This window comes from Carcharhinus amblyrhynchos, chromosome 19, assembly GCF_965287045.1.
Source record: "Carcharhinus amblyrhynchos chromosome 19, sCarAmb.v2.hapA, whole genome shotgun sequence".
Lineage (NCBI taxonomy): Eukaryota > Metazoa > Chordata > Chondrichthyes > Carcharhiniformes > Carcharhinidae > Carcharhinus > Carcharhinus amblyrhynchos.
The window spans coordinates 46,470,721-46,493,691 of record NC_137342.1 but is presented as its reverse complement, the minus strand read 5'-3'; the positions used below and the strand labels follow the sequence as shown (position 1 = coordinate 46,493,691).

Sequence of the window (22,971 nt, the reverse complement as noted above, 5' to 3'; positions counted from 1 at the left end):
CAGTTTGTAACTTTCCCCAGGGTTGGTTATTGGCTCCAGCACTGGGCAAAACTCATCAGCTGCAGGCACTCAGATGGAGTTCATCTGAGGCAGCAACAGAATGCTGGATGGCCTAACAGCAAGTTGGGCCCCTATGTCTGAAAGATGCCAAATATATTTTTTGAAGTGCTTTCCTCAGGTTTTCCCTCAATTTAAAATAACCGTCAGAGCACTTTCTCATATATAACAACCCAATGTAAATCGTCACAAGCTCAATATTAGTTCTTATGACAGAAAGGTCGGAGGAATGCAGAGCACTGAAACCGTGTATGTTCGCCATAAGAGAACAAATAATTACCACAATTAAGAAGGTAATTAACATAATTTTTGAAGATTTCTGTAACAATGGCAAATTATGGGTGATTAACTAAGCCACATTGAAAACATAACTGATGTGACCTCTGATTGTCTGCGGGTATAATCAACATATCATCATAAATAACACAGTAAGGAGCTGTATGAACTACAGTTTATTCATCATCATCATCACCACAGAGTGCGATGCAGGAGGCCATTCGGCCCATCAAGTCGGCTCTATCCCCATAACCCCATGTTATTTAACCAAAAGAGAAATTGCTGGGAAATCTCAGCAGGCCTGGCAGCATCTGTAAGGAGAGAAAAGAGCTGACGTATCGAGTCCAGGTGACCCTTTGTCAAACCCCAGGTTATTTATTCAGCTAACCTTCCTAAACCACACATCCTGGGGCACGAAGGGACAATTTAACATGACCAATCCACCTAACCTAGGCATCTTTGTATCAATAATGATCAGAACACTGGCTTTTTATCCTAGAAGCAACTTCAAACTTATCATAACTCAAAAGCTTCTTATCCTAAAGAACTGTCTCTTAAAACAGTAAAAATTGGATTTTGTTTTGAAACTTTCACAATCCTAGCCTACTCTGTGCCTACTAACTATATGCCACCATATCCATAGGTGGTAAAGATGTATATCAGACCAATTACAATGTTCCTCTCCTGCTTTAGCTGGAATGGTCTGCTGCCGCTTGTGGTGGGAATATTTGTGTTTCAAATGGAAAATATCACTAGAAGGCCTTAGACAGGCTTCCCAGAAGGTATACGCAGGATGAGAATGTTCCTGCTCCCCTATCAGCGCAAGACAGCGTGCAATATTAGGAATTACGTTATAACATATTTGCATATCACTAACAAGCCTATGAGCTGGCATCATCTCCACACCCCCACACCCACACTCCCTTCCAACATCAAATTTAATTCCGACAGTGAAGCAATGTATTGAATGCCACAATGTGTGACTGGACTTTGGGGTGGTATGGTGGCACAGTGGTTAGCATTGCTGCTTCACAGTGCCAGGGGCCCATGTTCAATTCTGGCCTTGTGCAGAGTTTGCACATTCTCCCCATGTCTGCGTGGTTCTCCAGATTCCTCCTGCACTCCAAAGACGTTGTGCGGGTTAGGTGGATTGGCAATGTGAATTGTCCCTTAGTGTACCAGGTTGGGTAGATTAACAGGGTAATTACATGGGGTTACAAGGTTAGGGTCTGGTTGAGATGCTCTGTTGGCGATTTGCTGCAGACCTGATAGGCCAAATGGGACTCTATGATTCTATGAACTCGGAGCTCAGTGCACCCAGGCTGGAGGAATGCCTCCATTTCTTCGCGCAGGGGGGAGGGGATGGGTGGTGATGTGGAGTTGGTGTTAACTGCAAGCCTGCACAGCGGATTATTGAAGTGCTGAGATTATGGCAGGGGGAGCGAACCAGGTGCCAGCCACCAACAAAACCCATGCCTCTACATTTTCAAATAAAACACTTCCGCTGCCATTAGCAGCCCAAACGCCACGTTAACCACGCAGAATTGGATCTTGCTGATTTCTGGAACAATTCCACACTTGATGTTACCATGTCCAATGAAGAGTGAAGAATCCATTGTTTCTCTTCCACAAGTAATATAGATCGGCATAAACACATTCTTAACTTCCAAGCACTTTCCAGAAGCAAATATCAGCGCTTTTGTAATGAGGCTTTGTAAAATAAAGTCAAATATGGAATAAGCACTAGAAGGAATCACTCTAACTTTACAATGCATGTGTAATGACTTCAATCAGGCCATTGAGGTGGGCCTAATGGAATATGAACTCCCTGACTGGGGAGTCAATTGATGGACTAATCAGGGAGTTTTTTCCTTCTATTTAACTGGGACTGTCAGTTCATCTGGCACTCCTGAAGGTAGACTCCTGGCTGTTAGCACTCTGTGTACTGCTTTTGGAACTGTAAATAAAGGGATTCTGGTGAAGGAACTTCTTTCACTGAAGACTTATTATGGTACAAAACTTGCCTCTGAACTAAAGATGCTTAATAGTGAAAATACAAAGTTGCTCTGTCAACACCTGAGTGTTGAAGGGTATCCTTCAGCAGAACAGAAATAATTTATTTATTAGTGTGTGGCCTTTGTGTTTTTATTTTTATTTTCAGCATTTTTATCATTCCAAAATTCTCTGTGCAAGAATTGTTTGGAAAGGTACCTGACAATGTTAACCCAGCGACCAGAATTAATCAGCTTTGGTACTGTTTGTTTAACAACGTAAAATGTAGACCATGATTTTGTACCTATGCCTGGTGTGAGCGCAAACTATGATATGGGCGCAAAATATAGCGGTAATCAGAAAACCAGAAAGGTTGGAAACCTCATGTCAGTAAATTAACAACTCATTAAAGAGTTACCATTGTCTGACCATGGTAGAAATTCCCTTTTCCACAATGTGACATTATGTTAGCGAGGTTTGCAACAAGTTTTGCAAAACATGAACCAGGCAAAAGGAGCAACCAGGAGCACACAGGTATAACTCCTGGGGTGGGGGGCGGTGACGGTGGGGACGAACATGCCTGGACAGTATCCTAGCACCTTGGCACTGCCCCCTGGCATTGACCACCGGGGAAGTGGCAGAGGCAGTGCCAAGAGGTGGTGCCAAAAGAGGAACCATCTGGGGGGTCCATTGGGGCGGTAGTGGTTGGGGGGAGATGTGGCAGGTTCCCCATGTCCCTGTGGACACCTCCCTTGTGCGTTTGCAGGGGTTTCCATTTATGTGGGGGTCGGTGGCAATGGAGTTCCTTATTTCATATCAGAGATCGGGGCACCCTTTCAAAAGGGGGCCAGTGTTGCTGACCTTCAACAGCTCTGCCACACCAGCGTGACTGCGTGAGCCATGCCTGCAGATCATTTGTGTACAGAGTACCCAACAATGCGGTGGGAAAATCCTGCTATTGCAGCCAGTGAGCTACACACAAATATTCTTGCCTCAGCTGGAAATCTGTTTAAGAAATGGAACTTCCCACCTTGGTATCAGCCTCTTTTAAACAGAGGAACGAATGATTGAATTTGTTTTCAAAGCATCAAAATACTATCAATGTCCACTCAGTTATACACAGGAATGAATGGCTGGTTCATTTGTTATGATTAAGTCTGTGGGTTTTCGTGACCATTATTGAAACATATAAGATGATTAAAGGTTTAGATAGGGTGGATAGTGATAGCCTTTTTCCTAGGATGGAGAAAGCTAGCACGAGGGGGCACGGCTTTAAATTAAGGGGGGGTAGTTATAGGACTGATGTCAGGGGTAGGTTCTTTACCCAGAGGGTGGTGAGGGACTGGAATGCCCTGCCAGCTGCAGTTGTAAATGCGCCTAGTTTGGGGGCGTTTAAGAGATCTGTGGATAGGTTTATGGACGAAATGGGATTGGTTTAGATTAGTGGGTTAGTGTTTTTTTTTAAAAAAGCTGGTCGGCGCAACATCGTGGGCCGAAGGGCCTGTTCTGCGCTGTTCTATGTTCTATGTTCTATTATAAAATAACAATTCTTCCACTTTCACCAACCACATTCTCTCATTCCCCACCTTGTCCATTCCTCTTCACCTCAGGCTAAAGGGACGAATCTTTTAAAACTGAGATGAGGAGGAATTTCTTCAGCCAGAGGGTGGTGAATCTGTGGAACTCTGCCGCAGAAGGCTGTGGAGGCCGGGTCATTGAGTTTCTTTAAGACAGCGATAGATAGGCTCTTGATTAATAAGGGGATCAGGGGTTATGGGGAAAAGGCAGGAGAATGGGGATGAGAAAAATATCAACCATGATTGAATAATGGAGCAGATTCGATGGGCCGAGTGGCCTAATTTTACTCCTTTGTCTTATGGTCTTATGGTTTCACTGGCTGCATCTCAACTGTAGCAATCACACTTTCACAAAATGACTTCTAGGTGGAATTTCTTAGCAAATGATTTACTCTGATTTGGTACTCTGCAGGAACCCCTATTATTGGGAAGAAGCCAGCAAGCATTCCAACTTGGGCTCAGAGCATAGCTACGCCTCTACCTCAGCAACAAATTGGCCCTGCAACTGAATCAAAAGTAGGATTGAAAGGTCCTGTCACGTCAGGTAATAATCATGTACATGTCACTGATATCATGGATAATCTTACTAACAGTTCATTTCCCCCCATCTGGATTAACTTTAAAAAAACTGTATTAAAACTTCAATGTGATTTGGTGGCACAGTAGGTAAAGGATACATAATGATACCAGAACGTTCATCATGCCTTCTGTTTTTTGCAATTCTTAAGAATCACCTGTAGAACTAAAGAAAGAAAGATTTGTGTTCATATAGCACCCTTTACAACCACCTCAAAGTGCTATACAGTCAATGTTTTAACATGTAGTCAGTGTTATAAGAAATATGGCTGCTGATTTGAGACCAGCTAGCTCCCCCAATGATATGATGAGGATCAGTCTGCTTTTCTATGATGTTGATTGAGAGATAATTGGTCAGGACATGGAGGATAGTTCTCCTGAGTGCTGGAAACCTGAGCTATCCCTGTGTCCCACTATTGCAGAGGGGTATGTTTCTGCGCTAGTGGAGGGTATGGGTGAGCACTGTGATGAACCATCATGAGTCCCCCTCAGTGTCAGGCATGCTGTGGGAGCTTGGGCAGCTGCCTGGCTATTGGTGCCCTCAAGACAGTGTGTTAAGAAAGAGCAAAGAAAAGTACAGCCCAGAAAAAGGCCCTTTAGCCCCCCAAGCCTGTGCCAATCATGATGCCTGAACTAAAAAAGAACCTTCTGCCCTTACTCGGCCCATATCCCTCAATTCTCTCCCTATTCATGTACCCATCCAGATGCCTCTTAAATGTTGCTAATGTGTCTGTTTTCACGGCCTCTGCTGGCAGTGTATTCCAGGCACCCACCACTCTTGCGTAAAAAAAAAACTTCTCCTGCACATCTCCTTTAAACTTTCCCAGTCTCACGTTGAACCTGTGGACCTCCCCTTATAATTAATACTTCCATCCAGTGAAAAAGCCTTTGACTATCTACCCTGTCTATGCCTCTCTTAATTCTGTAGACCTCTATCAGGTCTCCCCTCAGCCTCTGTCTTTCCAGTGAAAACGATCCTAGTTTATTCAACCTCTCCTCATAGCCAACACCCTCGAGACCAGGTTCCTGCTGAATCTTCTTTGCACTCTCTCCAAAGCTTCTACATCCTTCTCATAATGTGGAGGCCAGAACTGCATGCAATACTCCACATGTGGCCTAACCAAGGTTTTGTACAGCTGCAATATGATTTCCCAACTCAATGCCCTGGCTAATGAAGGCAAGCAAGCCATATGCTTCTTAATCACCTTAGCCACCTGTGTTGCCAAGTGTATTAGTGTATGAACTGAAGGTATTTCACCCACTTTGATTATTGGGATTTGATGAAGTGATGGAGCTGTGATCCATACAGGCCAGCCATCGTAAGCAGTCTCACAACACCAGGTTAAAGCCCAACAGGTTTATTTGGTAGCAGGTGAATGCAGATGCAGGGGCAATGCTCGAAAAACGTGTGATTCCAAATAAATCTGTTGGACTTTAACTTGGTGTGTGAGACTACTTACTGTGCCTACCCCAGTCCAACACCAGAAACTCCACATCAGTCTCTACGTCATCACAGGATCGATCCCCGTCCTCCCACCAAGATCAGCTGTAACCTCCTCGAATTCTGTGAGGGAAAGGATCTCTGCTGTCCCTCACCCTCCCAGGTCTGGGCTCACTCTCACCTGCTTTGTGATAGTAAGAAGTCTGACAACACCAGGTTCAAGTCCAACAGGCTTATTTGGAATCATGAGCTTTTGGAGTGATGCTTCTTCAGGTGAGTGCAGATGAAGGAGCAGTGCTCAAAGCTCGTGATTCCAATTAAACCTGTTGGACTTTAACCTGGCGTTGTGTGGCCTCTTACTGTGCCCACCCCAGTCCAACGCCAGTATCTCCACATCATTGCTTTGTGACAGCTTGGCTTGTATGAAGGTGAAAGAAAACACCTGATCTTTTGTACTGATGTGTTGGACTGAATAGTTAATCGATACAAACCTGGAGAGTAAGGTATTTAATTCCAGGTCTCTACCAGCTTGGTTGATGTAGCTTGGGCAAGCGATGAAAGTTATAATTGGCCTGAATGTACCTGGGTGAAGAATGGGAATAACCAGACAGTGTTCCTGCTTCCCATGGCTGATGAGATACACTTACTGGAAGCATGTTTATGAAAACTCAGGTGAGAAATGGCTGGAATTTTACTGTCCTGCCTGCCAAGGGAATTGGAGTGGGCGAGGGGTGGACCATGGAAAGGTCTATCTCCTATCCCCTCATTAAATTGCCTTCTCTACCCAATCCTACTGTCAAAGCCCTTAACATTGTCCCTGATGGGAAAAGTTTCATCTCAGCCAGTTTAACCTTCTGTTTACTGCTGTGCTATATACTAAATATTATATAGCTATACAGTTATGTTATGTGAATACATTTTGCTAACTTCCATTGTACCGTGTACAGGTCTGGTCACTCTATAATAGAAAGAATATAATTAAACTAGAAACAGTGCAGAAAAGATTTATTAGGATGCTACCAGAACTTGATGGTTTGCATTATAAGGAGGCAGGATAGACTGGGACTTTTTTCTCTGACGGAAAGGAGGTTTAGGGGTGATTTTATAAAGGTCCATAAAATAATGAGGGACATAGATCAGCTAGATAGGAAGTATCTTCTCTCAAAGGTAGGGGCGTCTAAAACTAGAGGGCATAAGCTTAAGGTTAGAGGGGAGAGATACAAAAGGATCCAGAGGGGTGATTTTTTTCACACAGAGGATGGTGAGTGTCTGGAACAAGCTACCGGAGATAGTAGTAGAGGCAGGTACAATTTTGTCTTTTAAAAAGCATTTAGACAGTTACGTGGGTACGATGGGTATAGAGTGATACGGGCCAAATGAGGGCAATTGGGACTAGCTTAGGGATTTAAAGAAACAGGGCGGCACAGACAAGTTGAGCCTGTTTCTATGCTGTAAACCTCTGTCTCTACCAAATGCAAGAAGTCACACACTGATTGTATGCTGCTGGAAAACCTGTTTAATAACTATTAATGTATCCTTCCTATTTAGTTGAAAATGACCCACACTTCATCATTCACCTGCCCAAGAGTAAACAGGACGTTTGCTTCAATATTAACCCACAGCCTGGAAAAATCCTCAGCTTGGTGTCAGATCCAATCAAAGGTAACAGAAAAAACAAGCAGCTTACTCTTTTGAAATGCTACTTTTTTTAACCCCTATTTTGAACTCATTGTTACGTGGAAATAATTGATTGTGCACAGTTTTGTAATGAAATTTATGATTCGGGATAAGGCACAATAATAATAAACTGTTACTCAAATTTCTTTCATTTTAAAGATAAACACTATGGAGTCTAAACAGAGTAATATTTTATTTCATGTGGGGTAGACTTTTTTTAAAGAAGATTTTAGTTTATTAGTGTCACAAGTAGGCTTACGTTAACACTGCAATGAAGCTACTGTGAAAATCCCTGAGTCGCCACATTCCGGTACCTGTTCGGGTACACTGAGGGAGAATTTAGCATGGCCAATGTATGTAAAGAGCACATCTTTCAGACTGTGGGAGGAAACGGGAGCACATCCATGCAGACACTGTGCAGACCCTGCACAAATAATGACCCAAGTCAGGAATTGAGCTTGTGTCCCTGGCGCTGTGAGGCAGCAGTGCTAACCACCCTGCCACTGTGAGAGATCAATTCTTCCACTTGCGAGGAAGGGATTTGCATTTTGATGATCCTGGAAGAGGCGACATTGAATTAGTTACCAGCCAAGGCTAAAGAGGCCATTCAACAAAGACATCAGATGAGGGACACCGTGGGATTATTGAACAAACTGGGCTTGATACGAGTGAGAGTTTTCCCTTAAATGCTGTTTACACAAAGTGAGCAGCTGGTAATCTTTGTTCATTGGGTCTGGGGATGGGGGGTTGTGGTTCAATGGGAGGAACGGGAATAGTGTGTTTGCTTTTTCTGTTGATGATAATACACAAATCACAGAGAAGGGGCAGAAGACAAGGGGAAAATCTGGGCAATTGTGGTTTGGGATTGTGCAGAAGAAGCCAGAATCCAAAATGAAACTGGGAAATATTTATGACATAATCACCTACAATTTGGATGTAATATTTTCAGGGTTAGCACAAAATAAAATGTTTTCATTTCTTATTAATGCAAGAATTTTGCTTGTCATGAGTGCAAAGTTCTGAATCAAAGTAAGCTCACCTGGAGGTGTCTAAATAATAAATATCAGTCATGCATGGCACAGATTTTTAAATTTGAATTGATTTATTGTTGTCACATGTGATAGTGTTTGGTGATAGTGACCACAATTCGGTTACGTTCACCTTAGTGATGGGAAGAGATAGGCATGAACCTCGGGTCAGCAATTTTAGCTGGGGTAAGGGCGATTATGAGGCTATCAGGAGTGAATTAGGACGCATGGATTGGATTAGGGGATTACAGGGACTGGGAACGTCTGAAATGTGGAGTTTTTTCAAGGAGCAGCTACTGCGAGTCCTTGATAGGTATGTCCCTGTCAGGCATGGTGGATTTGGTAGATCTAGGGAACCGTGGTGCACTAAAAGAGTTGAGTCGATGGTTAAAAAGAAAAAGGAGGCTTATGTCCGGATGAGATTGGAGGGCTCAGATAGTGCACTAGAAAGCTTTAGATTGGCTAGGAGGGAGTTGAAGAGTGAGTTGAGAAGGGCTAAAAGAGGACATGAGAAGACTTTGGCTGATAGGATTAAGGAGAATCCTAAGGCGTTCTATAAGTATGTCAAGAACAGAAGGTTGGTCAGGGCAAGATTAGGGCCAGTTACAGACAGCAGGGGGAAGTTGTGTGTGGAACCGGAGGAGATTGGAGAAGTATTGAACCAATATTTCTCTTCGGTGTTCACGCAGGGGGACATGAATATAGCTGAGGAGGACATTGGGTTGCAGGGGTGTAAAATAGACAGTATTACGGTTGATAAAGAGGATGTGCTGGAAATTCTTGAGGGGCTGAAAATAGATAAGTCCCCTGGTCCGGATGGGATCTACCCTAGGATTCTCTGGGAGGCTAGAGAGGTGATTGCAGAGCCTCTGGCTCAGATCTTCAGGTCGTCATTGGTCTCTGGTGTAGTCCCGGAGGATTGGAGGATAGCGAATGTTGTCCCATTGTTTAAGAAGGGGAACAGAGACTTTGCCGGGAATTATAGACCGGTGAGTCTTACTTCTGTTGTGGGCAAGGTTTTAGAAAAAATTATTAGGGATAGGATTTATAGTTATTTGGAGTGTAATGAATTGATTAGAAATAGTCAGCATGGTTTTGTAGCAGGTAGGTCGTGCCTTACTAACCTTATTGAGTTTTTTGAGAAGGTGACCAAAGAGGTGGATAGGGGTAAGGCAGTTGACGTGGTATACATGGATTTTAGTAAGGCGTTCGATAAGGTTCACCATGGTAGGCTTCTGCAGAAAATGCAGATGTATGGGATTGTGGGTAATCTAGGAAGTTGGATCAGGAATTGGCTATCAGATAGGAGACAGAGGGTGGTGGTGGATGGTAAATATTCATCATGGAGTGCAGTTACGAGTGGTGTGCCTCAGGGATCTGTTTTGGGGCCACTGTTGTTTGTAATTTTTATTAATGATCTGGATGAGGGTATAGTTGGGTGGATTAGTAAATTTGCTGATGACACCAAAGTTGGAGGTGTGGTAGATTGTGAGGAAGGGTGTCATAGTCTGCAGGGAGACTTAGATAGGTTGCAGAGCTGGGCCGAGAGGTGGCGGATGGAATTTAATGCGGAGAAGTGTGAGGTAATTCACTTTGGTAGGAGCAACAGATGTGTCGAGTATAGGGCTAACGGGAGGACTTTGAATAGTGTGGATGAACAGAGGGATCTAGGTGTGTGTGTACATAGATCCCTGAAAGTTGGGAATCAAGTAGATAAGGTTGTCAAGAAGGCGTACGGTGTCTTGGCGTTTATTGGTAGGGGGATTGAATTTAGGAGTCGCAGTGTAATGTTGCAACTGTACACTACTCTAGTGCGGCCGCACTTGGAGTACTGTGTGCAGTTCTGGTCCCCGCATTACAAGAAGGATGTGGAGGCGTTGGAGAGGGTGCAGAGGAGGTTTACTAGGATGTTGCCTGGTATGGTGGGGAGGTCCTATGAGGAGAGACTGAGGGATCTAGGGTTGTTTTCGTTGGAAAGAAGGCGGCTAAGAGGGGATCTTATTGAAACATATAAGATGATTAGAGGTTTAGATAGGGTGGATAGTGATAGCCTTTTTCCTCGGATGGAGAAAGCTAGCACGAGGGGGCATGGCTTTAAATTAAGGGGGGGTAGCTACAGGACGGATGTCAGGGGTAGGTTCTTTACCCAGCGGGTGGTGAGGGATTGGAATGCCCTGCCTGCTGCAGTTGTAAATGCGTCTAGTTTGGGGGCGTTTAAGAGATCTCTGGATAGGTTTATGGACGAAAAGGGATTGGTATAGGCTAGTGGGTCATTGTTTTTGTAACTGGTCGGCGCAACATCGTGGGCCGAAGGGCCTGTTCTGCGCTGTAATGTTCTATGTTCTATGTTCTATGTATTAACATACAGTGAAAAGTATTGTTTCTTGTGTGCTATACGGACAAAACATACCATTCATTGAAAAGGAGAGGGTGCAGAATGTGGCTTTATAGTCATAGGTAGGATGTAGAGAAAGATCAAATAATGCGAGGTAAGTGCATTCAAAAGTCTTATGGCAGCAGGGAAGAAGATGTTCTTGTGTCGGTTGGTACACGACCTCAGACTTTTGTATCTTTTTGAAGTTAGAAAAAAGTAGGTCCAGAGTGCATGGGGTCCTTGATTCTGCTAACTGCTTTCCCGAGGCAGCAGGAAAATGTAGACAGAGTGAAAGGATGGGAGGCTGGTTTGTGTGATGGACTGGGCTTCATTCACAACCGTTTGTAGTTCCTTGCAGTCTTGAGCAGAGTAGGAACCATACCAACCTGTGATTAAAACCAGAAAGAATGCTTTCTGTAGTGTATCTGTAAAAGTTGGTGAGCATCATAGCTGACATGCCAAATTTCCTTACTCTTCTGAGAAAGTAGAGGCGTTGGTGGGCTTTCTTAACTATAGTGTCAGCATTGGAGGACCAGGACACATGGTGATCTGGACACCTAAAACTTAAAGCTCTTGACCATTTCTACTTTGTCCCCATTGATGTGGACAGGGGCATGTTCTCCACTGTCTGCTGAAGTCAATGACTATCTTCTTCATTTTGTTGACATTGAGAGAGAGGTTATTGTCATCACACTAGTTCACCAGATTATCTATCTCATTCTCATTCACCAGATTCTCTATCTCTATTCTCATTATTGTCTTCAGCACACAGACAGTAAACATGCCGAGTGCATTAGTTGCCCTTGTGGAATATGTTTGCTTGCCAGTCACTAGAAATCAATGCATAGGTCATTACCTCTTCCAGATTATTATGCAGATAGTAGAAATGAAAATCTCCACTACATTATGCACAATTCAAATCATTAACACAACTGCAGATGCCAGAATTGAACACAGATTGTAATGATCAGTTAATATATTGAAGAGTTTGCTCAATTACCTTTTCCTTCCAGAAGATATTTACCTAATCAAGAGGATGATGTATTGGCATGGACTTCATTCAGCATCAGTTATATTGGTCGGAGCTTGCAGTCAACGTTGAAGAAACGTAGAAACTAGAAGCAGGAGTAGGCCATTCAGCCCTTCGAGCCTGCTCCGCCATTCATTCTGATCATGGCTGATCATCAAATTCAATATCCTGATCCCTCCTCTCCCCATATCCCTTGATTCCTCTAGCTCCAAGAGCTATATCTGATTTCTTTTTGAAATCACACAACATTTTGACTTCAATCACTTTCTGTGGTTAAGAATCTCACACATTCACCACACTCTGGCTAAAGGAATTTCTCCTCATCTCAGAAGTTGTGTTTGCCATTCTGGCAGTTGCCCACGAGGTTGATGTGGGGTTTTAAGTGAAGACTTCTTCTATAAGACCAGAAGACATTGGAGCAGAATTAGGCTATTCAACTCATCGAGTCTACTCTGTTAATCAATCATGGCTGATATTTTTCTCATCCCCATTCTCCTGCCTTTTCCCCATAAGCCCTGATCCCCTTAAGAATCAAGAACCTATTTATCTCTGACTTAAAGATACTCAGAGTTCCACAGATTCACTGTTCTCGGCAGAAGAAATTCCTTCTCATCTCTGTTTTAAAGGATCGTCCCTTTAGCCTGAGGTTGTGCCCTCTGCTTCTAATTTTTCCCACTGGTGGAAACATCCTCTCTACATCCACCCTATCCAGGCCTCGCAGTATCCTGTAAGTTTCAATAAGATCTCCCCTTCTAAACTCCAATGAGTACAGACCCGGGGTCCTCAACCACTCCTCATACGAGAAGCTCTTCATTTCAGGGATCATTCTTGTGAGCCTCCTCTGGACCCTTTCCAAGGCCAGCATGTCCTTCCTTAGGTAGGGGCTTAAAACTGCTCCCAATACTCCAAATGGGGTCTGGCCAGAGCCTTATACAGCCTCAGAAGTACATCCCTGCTCTTGTATTCTATCCCTCTCGACATAAATACCAACATTGCATTTGCCTTCCTGACTGCTGACTAAACCTGCATGTTAACCTTAAGAGAATCATAAACAAGGACTCCCAAGTGCCTTCGTGTTTCAGATTTCCTAAGCATTTTCCCACTTAGAAAATAACCTCACACTTTTTCACATTGTATTCCATCTGCCACTTCTTTGCCCGCTCTCCTAACCTGTCCAAGTCTTTCTGCCTTGCTTCCTCAATACTACTTGTCCCTCTACATATCTTTGTATCATCTGCAAACTTAGCAACAGCACCTTCAGTTCCTTCTTCCAAATCCTTAATGTATGTTGTGAAAAGTTGTTCCAGCACTGACCCCTGAGGCACATTACTAGTCACTGGCTGCTTTCCTAAAAAAGACTCCTTTATCCCCACTCTCTGCCTTCTGCCAGTCAGCCAATTGTCTATCAGTGCCAAGATCTTACCCTTAACACCATGGTCTCTGAACTTATTTAACAGTCTGCTATGCGACACCTTGTCAAAGATCGTCTGGAAATCGAAATAGATCTAGTCTGGTATCTGAGCGGGCGAGCTGGCTGCTATAGAGCATCTGTGACATGTTTCAGCAGGACAAGCAACATCAAGGCCCCTGAGCAATCAGATTGAAGGATCCTCACTTAGCTCGGCAGGAATGAAAACAATGAGATTAAAGACAGAAAAAATAGGAAAAAAGCCACCAAAACTAAATAACGATGACCATGTGGCATTAGAAGTCCACATCCTGGAATGGACCAGTCCCAGCAGTTTCTGGCGAGTGAGCATGCACTCCAATTTCACACCGGATGGCACTGCCCCTTAGCGCCCGTGACCCGGGTTCGATTCCTGGCTTGGGTCACTGTCTGTGCGGAGTCTGCACACTCTCTTCATGTCTCTGGGTGCTCTGGTTTCCTCCCTCACTCCAAAAGACGTGCTGGTTAGGTGCATTGGCCATGCTAAATTCTCCCTCAGTGAACCCAAACAGGCGCCAGGGTGTGGTGATTAGGGAATTTTCACCGTGACTTCATTGCAGTGTTAATGCAAGCTGACTTGTGACACTAAAAAAAAATTAACTTTAAATTGCACAGATTTCAATGCTGAATCTTGTGCCAAGGTTCTGTTAGAGTGTAGACCAATGGAGGATCAAAATATCTCAGACAGCAACTTCAGCATTTCTTTTAACTGTGTGTGTACAGCCTCTGGAAGTTGCTACTAATTCTTTTTTCTTTAAATGGGAACTAGGCATCACTGCCCTTAATTGCCCTTGAACTGATTTGATTTGATTTATTATTGTCACACATTTATTAGTACACAATGAAAAGTATTGTTTCTTGCGAGCTATACAGACAAAGCATACCGTACATAGAGAAGGAAAGGAGAGAGTGCAGAATGTAATGTTATAGTCATAGCTAGGGTGCAGAGAAAGATCAACTGAATGTGAGGTAGGTCCATTCGAAATCTGATAGCAGCAGGGAAGAAGCTGGTGGTTGGGCTTGCAATGACATTTGAGGAGCAGTTAAGAGTCTGAGGGCAGAACTCGGTAAGAATGGCGATTTCCTCCCCAGAAGTGCATTAATGAACTGGGTTTTCACAACAATTGATGCTAATTTCCATGGTCACCTTCATTGAGATTAATTAGCTTCATAATTCCAGATTTATTTACTAAATTTAAAATTCCACCAGCTGCCTTGAACCCATAGCCCCAGAGAATTTGAACCCAGAGTCCCAGAGAATTAGCCTCAGCCTCTGGATTACTAACCTAGCAATATCATCACTACCCCACCATCTCCCTTTTACTCTGAGGACAGAGAACACTGGTAGCCTCGTTATTATTAACATAAAATCTAGGTCGTATAAAAATTAAGTTTGATAGTCTTGCTATAAGAAGCTTTAGAACAAGAGGTGCTGGAGCATTGGATTATTAATGATGGGACACCCCCTTGCAGCAGCAATGAGGGAACAGAAATAAGTCATTATCAGATATTGTTGGATTCTAGTGACAAAAATATATATAGTACAACACCAGCATCTGCTGGCAGAGAACTGACACTGCAACAAGAAAAATACCTTTCTCTTTTCAGGAGTTCTCTTTTCACACAGTTTACTTTGGCCAGAATCTTGCCCACTCGAGGCTCGTAAGATCCCACCAGAGGCCAATGGAGAATGCCATTCCTCGACCCTCGCCTGCCCCAACAAAATACCGGCCTCTGTGTCAGCCCTGCTATCACAACCTTTGATATTAACAAAAAGTTGCACTGTCTGGTTCTGTCACTTTTAAGGTGGACAATCTGTATTTTTCTGTTGACAGGTATTGTGATCAATGGTAAAATTATTGGCGGTAAGAAAACCCAGAACCAGAAGCTGAACACCTATTTCGGGACACTCGGGCTCCATTTCACCAAACTGAACCTCAGTTTTGAGATCAGCACAGAGAAGATCCGCTTGAAAGATGGGAAGCACAAAACTGTCCTTTGGTGGTCAGAGTCAAGCATTCTGACTCATGCAAGGTAAGCTCATCAAACGGCACAATGCAACATCAAAATATTCATTGTTAAGTACATTTGTAAATCTTTGAGATATTACTTGAGTCTGCAGATACTGGTCAGCAAAAGGTATCTGTTTGAGGTGAAAGAAATAAAATATGTTGATATTAGTGATTTGGGGTGGCACTGCTTCATAGTGCCAGGGACCCGAGTTCGATTCCCAACTTGGGCAATGGTCTGGGTGGAGTTTGCATGTTCTCCCCGTGTCTGCATGGGTTTCCTCCGGGTGCTCTGGTTCCCTCCCACAGTCCAAAGGACGTGCTGGTTAGGTGCGTTGGCCATGCTAAATTTCTCCTCAGTGTACCCGAACAGGTACCAGAGTGTGGCAACTAGGGGATTTTCACAGTAATTTAATTCCAAAGATGTGAGGGTTAAGTGGATAAGCCTGCCAAATTGTGTCAGGGGGACTAGCTAGAGTAAATGCAAGGGGCTATGGGGATGGGGCCTGGGCGGGATTGTGCTTGCTGCAGACTCATTGGCACAAATTGGCCTCTTTCTGCACTACACGATTATATGATTCTAGTGTTTGTATATAAATATGTATTTTTTTTTAATTCATTCATGGGATGTTGGTATGCTGGTTGGGCCAGTATTTATTGCCCAATCCCTGAGGGCATTTGAGTGAGAATCAACCATATTGCTGTGGCTCTGGAATCACATCTAGGCCAGACCAGATAAGGATGGCAGATTTCCTTCCCTAAAGGACATTAGTGAACCAGATGGATATTTCCGACAATGGTTTCATGCTCATCAGTAGATTCTTAATTCCAGATTTTTATTGAATTCAAATTCCACCATCTGCCGTGGGATTTGTACCCAGGTCCCGAAAGCATTACCCTGGATTATTAGTTCAGCAATAATGCCCATGACACCACTGCCACCCCATGTATTTGTATGTAAATATGTGTTTATGTATGTAAGTGTAAGTATGTGTGTGTGCACAAGTATGCAAATGTGTGCATATTTGTATGTATAAGCCTGTGTGAGCAAGGCAAGCTCCTGCAAAAAAAGTCAACTGTATACCTCTTTTTCCAGATGCTATCTTCACAGGGATAAAAACATTTAACATGTGAAACTGCTATCTATAGGGCAACCATAGGCAGCTACATTGAATAAGTTATGCTGAGCTTGCATGTATTAATTGTGAATTGATTTTTTTGGAATATTGCGCTCACATTTGGGAACCTTGCCTTCAAAATGACAAGGGGCTTTAAACCAGTTCAGCAAATAACAACAAGCTTTTCTCTGGGACTCAGGATGCTGTAATGGAGACAGACTGACAAAATGAGCTAGTTCCCATGGAAGTCAAGTTTGAGAGGAACAGTTGATTGCTATTTTTAATAAAAGCAAATTACTGCAGATGCTGGAATCTGAAACCAAAAGAGAAAGTGCTGGAAAATCTCAGCAGGTCTGGCAGCATCTGTAAGAAGAGAAAAGAGCTGACGTTTCGAGTCTACATGACCCTTTATCAAAGCTGAGCTCTTTTCTCTCCCTTTCAGATACTGCCAGACCTGCTGAGATTTTCCAACATTTTCTCTTCTGATTACATTTTTTTTTGTTTTATCCTGAAAAGGGATATTGATTGATGTTCAGTCATCTGTGTAAAATTGAGTTAATAAACTGTATACGCAGGAAAGAGATGCACTAAGTTTAACAAGCTGGCTTTCAGTAGATTAAAGGTGAACTAAGACCATCCCAAATCCTCAGCAATGACCCAGAGCTCCTCACATCTTCTCCTCCCTAAAGAAACCAGACAGAGTAATTCCTTCAACAACCAAACCAAACTCCATCCAGGGATGGCAGGACTACTGTAGGAGGAGAGATTGATTCGGTTAGGATTGTTTTCGCTGGAGTTCAGTTGAATGAGGGGGCATCTCGTAGAGACTTACAAAATTCCAAAAAGATTAGACAGGGTAGATGCAGGGAGAATGTTCCTGATGGTGGGGGAGTCCAGAACCAGGGGTTACAGTCTGAGGATTCAGGCTAGACCAATTAGGAGGGAGATGAGACATTTCTTCACCCAAAGAGTGGTGAACCTGTGCAATCCATTACCACAGGAAGTAGTTGATGCCAAAACATTGAATGTATTCAAGAACACTTGAGGTAAGTGGGATCAAAGGTTACGGGGAGAAAGCAGGATTAGGCTATTGAGTTGTGTAATCAGCCATAATCGTGATGAATGGTGGAGCAGACTCAAAGGACCAAATGGTCTCCTGCTCCTATCCTCTATGTTTCTATGCTAAATAGGCCTGGACTACTATTCAGATTGATTCAGTAAATCTTGAGATTTATTCAAGCTATGTGTGTATTTTTTTTTGTTCCAGTGTTGTCGTCTCAGTGAAAAAAAACGCTAATGTCACGATCACTTTGGGAGAGGATATGGTCTTCCTGATTTTACTTCACCGCGTCTGGAAGAATCATCCAACCAATGTGGATTTCCTGGGATTTTACGCTCCTCCTACAAACAACTTCTCAACAAGTGTCCACGGACTGATTGGTAAATATTTAGTGTTCAAGTTGCTTGTCGGGCATTAACTCAGAATTGATATGTTAAGGGCCTGATTTTCATTCTAAGTGCAGAATCTGTGCACAATTCAGATCCGACTCAAGGGAATTAAGGGTTATGGGGAGAGGGCGGGAAAGTGGAACTGAGCCACTTCAGCTCAGCCATGATCTTATTGAATGGCGGGGCAGGCTCGAAGGGCTAGACGGCCGACTCCTGCTCCTATTTTTTACGTTCTGACTTAAAAATCTGCTTTCAGGCGCTCCCATGCGCACTCAGCTTGAAAAAATAATCACAGGCCTGAACCACTTAGCGCACCCAAAACGATCGGAGATCTAAACTGCACATGCGCAGTTAGAAAAAAATTTTGAAAAATTGCACACATCCACGCAGAAAGCAGAGAAAGCAGCCCGAGAGTGAAAAGGTGGGAGCAATGGCACCAACAGACATCACTGTCTCCCTTGTCCACCTCCCCGCCACCCAGACTGATTGCGACCCCTGTCCCCCCACCCCCACCAATCGCCTGCAGAGTGGCAAAGACTCCCCCACCGCACCCCCCCCATCAGAGATCCATCTGCCCGCTCCCCCCACACCACCCCCCCTCCACCAGTGAGCGATCGGGCCTCCCCCACCAGAGATACATCTTATCTGCCGCTCCCCCTCCCCTTCAGAGAACAATCTGGCCTCACTCTTCCCATCCCCTCCCTCAAAGAAGATCTGGCCTCACTACCCTCCCCACCCAAGAGAATGGTCTGGCCTCACTTCCCCTCCCTTCCCACCCAGAAGAACATCCGATCTGTTCCTCTTCCCTCCCCACCAGACAACAATCAGCCCTCCTCCCCCCCCCGCCTCCCTCACCAAACAACGATCAGCCCTTCTCCCCTCCCCACCAGAGAATGATCTGACCCACCTCCTCCTCCCCATTGATCTGAGTCAGACAGCCATTGGAAGCTCTGATCATGTTCTTCAGCAGCTGGAGCCCCCGATTCAGACTTTTATTTAGCAGGTCCGTTAACGGTGCGGTTCCGGATTGGCGAACGTGGCGGTAAAGGCGGAAATGCTGATAAAGTTGGGCAGGCCGTTCATTAATTCAATTGAAATACACGCAAATGCATTTAAATCGCTGTTGCGCCCGTTTCAGGCGTGAAGCAGATCGCGGCCATTCCCAGGTTTCGGTAAAGTGGCCATCTGTGCCGACACGGGCGCGGATCGCATTAATGGCCTCACACCCAACTTTACCACGTTTTTGTGCCCAAAAACCGGTGTGACACAATGGTAAAATAGGGCCTTAAGTGTTTCACAATGTTTTATCTATTCTTAAGTTTAACAATGTAGGGATTAAAGATCATTTGGCCCTTACTCATTACTGTCATTTAGATCCTATTTTAAGGCTAAATGTGGCACTTTTAATATGTTCAAACCAAAAGACACACCCTACCAAACTTGGGACCAATCCCTTTCACAAATGGTGCAGCTAGTGATGATAACTATTTTCTCTTTGGGGCAGTGTTAGCCTAAGGACATAATTCTCCAGCTCTTCCTGCTGGCAGGGTCTTCAGGCCCTGTCAAAGTTGATCTCTGTGTGGGTTCCCCAATGGCGGAACAGACAATGAGTGTAAACCACCATCCACATCGCAGTCCAATGGTGAGACAGCTCCATTGCAGGAAAACCTGCCATGGCTGGCTGGAGAATCTAACAGAATTGGGTACAGCCCATTCAATGCCATGAGGTCCTCACCTGGCAACTCGGGTTAAAATTATTTGCTTTGTATTCTTGCTGTTGTAACAATTCACCCTGTGGTCATTCAGGTCTTGGGGTCGGTTAGCTCAGTTGACTGGACAGCTGGTCAAAGTTATTCATGAAGGCCCCACCTTCTCAACCTTCCCCCTTACCTGAGGTGTGGTGATCCTCAGGTTAAATCACCACCAGTCCTTTCTCCCCCTCAAAGGGGAAAACAGCCTATAGTCATCTAGGACTATGACAGGCACAGTGGTGAGCACTGCATTGTGCTAACCACTGTGCCAGCATAGTCACCAGGGATCTGGGTTGGATTCCCTGCATGGGTCACTGTCTGTGTGGAGTTTGTACATTCTCCCCATTTCTGTGCAGGTTTCCTCCAGGTGCTCCGATTTCCTCCAACGATCCAAAGATGTGCAAGTTAGGTGGATTGGCAATGATAAATTGTCCATTAGTGTCAGGGATTAGCAGGGTAAATATATGGGGTTACAGGGATAGGACCTGGGTGGGATTGTTGTCAGTGCAGGCTCAATGTACCGAATGGCCTCCTTCTGCACTGTACTGATTCTCAAATCATACTTTTACCATTTAGATCTTACTTAACTTTTTGTTATTTATTGATGAGATGCAGGCATCTCTGGCAGGGCCAACATTTATTGCCCGTCCCTAATTGCCCTTGAACCGAGTGGCTTGCTCAGCTGTTTGATAGTCTACCACATTGCTGCGGATCTGGAAACACCATGGATGGCAGATTTCCAATCCCTAAAGGACATTAGTGAACCAGATAGATTTTTAGGACAATGGTCATGGTTCAGATACAGATTTTACCATCTGCCATGGTGACATTTGAACCGCAGAGCATCATCCTGGGTCTATGGATTACTAGTCCAGTGACAATGCCACTACCCCACTGCCTCTTCACCAAATACAGTTAATGCAACATTACTATGGTCTTCATCATCTAAGCTCCAGCAAATATCAAACCTTCTGCCTTGCAACACGTGAAACAGCCAAGATGTTTCATGTTGTGGTAACACATTATCCAGGAAGTTAAAGAAATGATTCCCATTGCAGGTCAGTTCATCCACGAGCCTGAAGTGAACGTGTACAACATCCGTCAAGGCTTGGATCCTAATAAACCACAAGCCACCATGGAAGTGAAAGGTCACAAAATTACAGTAACCAGGTACGTGAACAAAGCGACTAGCTCATTACATCAGGGCCACTGTGAACAATAAAGTTCAAAGTAAAGAAACATATATTTTTTAATTTCCTCTGCTTCAGCTTTTCCTGTCCTCCTCAGCATGCTCTGTTGTGTTACCAAGTTTGTCCTCAATGCAATGTAACCAGCCATTGAGAGCTTTGCAAAAAATAACTCCATCGTCGGATTTGCAGAAGGGGGAAAGGAGATTGCTCAACTTCTGCTTGGGACTTAATATTTGACCCAAGTTGCCCTCCTCCAAAGATCCACTTTTTAGTTCTTATTGTTATTAACATATATAGATCAATAGTGCATGTAACTTCTAATTTTTTGATGACCACAGGATAACTAGACAAAATGCATACTTATTAAAAAATGGATATTGGCCAGTAAAGATTTGATTTCAATTATTTGTTGGTTCAAGAGCACTCAGACTCATGCCCTTCAGGTCTGCAATGATACCCTGATCTCCCATCTAATCGCATTTACCAGCACTTGATCCAAAACCTTAAATGTTATGATGTGCCAAGTGCTCATCCAGGTACTTTTTAAAGGATGTAAGACAACTCACCTCTACCATTCTCCGAGGCAGTGCATTCCAGACCATCACCACCCTCTAAGTAAAAGGGTTTTTCCTCATATCCCCCTTAAACCTCCTGCCTCCCACCTTGAACTTGTGTCCCCTTGTGACTGACCCTTCAACCAAGGGGAACAGCTGCTCCTTATCTGCTCTGGCCATGGACCTCATAATCTTGTACACCTCACTCAGGTGTTGTGAAGTTGTAAGGTTGAAAATGTGGTGTTTTGACAAATGCAGGTAATGAAAAGAAATGCTAAAATCAAAAGAAGAAATCATATCACACTGATTCTTTAAAAAGCAGATATCTTTACGCGTGGATTTTAAAATGCAGAGTGCAGGCTGCAAAAGCAGGTTTTTGCAACATTTGTATCAAAACTGAGTAGTCAGTGATCCAACCTAACACAACAGGCTTTTGAATTGGACCAATGAATTTAAAGCAGCTTGCAGAGACACAGAACCAATGGAATTCAAATGTGAGGGTTGTTAGCAGTCTCAAACCACTCAGATTGCAGGAACCCTGTGAGGTAATTCCAGGTATATAAACCCAGATAAGGGGGGATAACTGGCAGAGTATGCTTGCCACCTCTTGAGTTGGAAGGTGGGAAGGCAAAGCTCTCATGTAAATCCTCCAGTTTCATGAATGAATAAAACCACCATCTAAATAGAGAGAGATACCAACTAATAGTGTTCCAGATGAGAACGAAGTTCATACTTCCAAAAAAACACTTGTTTGCATATTAGTTGAGAGTGACTGAATTCTGTAATGATTTATTTCATTATTTCTGAAGGAGTCTTGTAATATTTGAACAGCATTCTATTGGGCTTTTATTCAGTTTGTTAATTACTTTATTTTTAAATTGTTAACCTTATTAAAGACCTATTAATTGTTAAAGATAGTGTGTGTCAGATACAAAACCAGTAACTTCCTACTACCTCACACACACACACTCGTACAAGGTTACAAGGGGAGGTATATCCTTGTGGGTTGTTCCAAAATTGAGCAGAGGGAAAATCACCTCTGTGTTATGATGCAGATCATCCCTCAATCTTCTCTGATCCAACGAAAACAACCCAAACCTATCCAGTCTCTCTTCATAACTTAAAATATTCTATCCCAGGCAACATCCGGGTGGTGAATAGTCAAGTTCAATTATGTGTGTTACATTGAATTTGCACAAGTAATTAGTGATTTTTGTTATATATTGATCTAATAAAGGAGTGGACGGGAAATTGATAAAATACTTCCATTAATGGCTATGTTGCCAAATCTTAAAGGAGATTCATTTTAGAGTCATAGAGGTTTACAGCATGGAAACAGGCCCTTCGGCCAAACTTGTCCATGCCACACCTTTTTTTAAAAAGCCCTTAAACTATTCCTATATCTCATAATTTTGCCCATATCTC

At 43.6% G+C, this 22,971-nt stretch overlaps 1 protein-coding gene across 1 annotated transcript in view; it reads left to right on the top strand.

The window, feature by feature from the left end:
• The window catches only part of itih2 (inter-alpha-trypsin inhibitor heavy chain 2), a 79,718-nt gene that overhangs the window by 54,799 nt on the left and 1,948 nt on the right, over positions 1–22,971 (top strand). Inside the window, exons 16-20 of the mRNA XM_080207908.1 lie at positions 4,315–4,446; positions 7,468–7,581; positions 15,311–15,509; positions 17,870–18,042; positions 20,861–20,972. Of these exons, the coding sequence (XP_080064034.1) occupies positions 4,315–4,446; positions 7,468–7,581; positions 15,311–15,509; positions 17,870–18,042; positions 20,861–20,972 (730 nt within the window). The remainder of the gene's footprint in view (positions 1–4,314; positions 4,447–7,467; positions 7,582–15,310; positions 15,510–17,869; positions 18,043–20,860; positions 20,973–22,971) is intronic.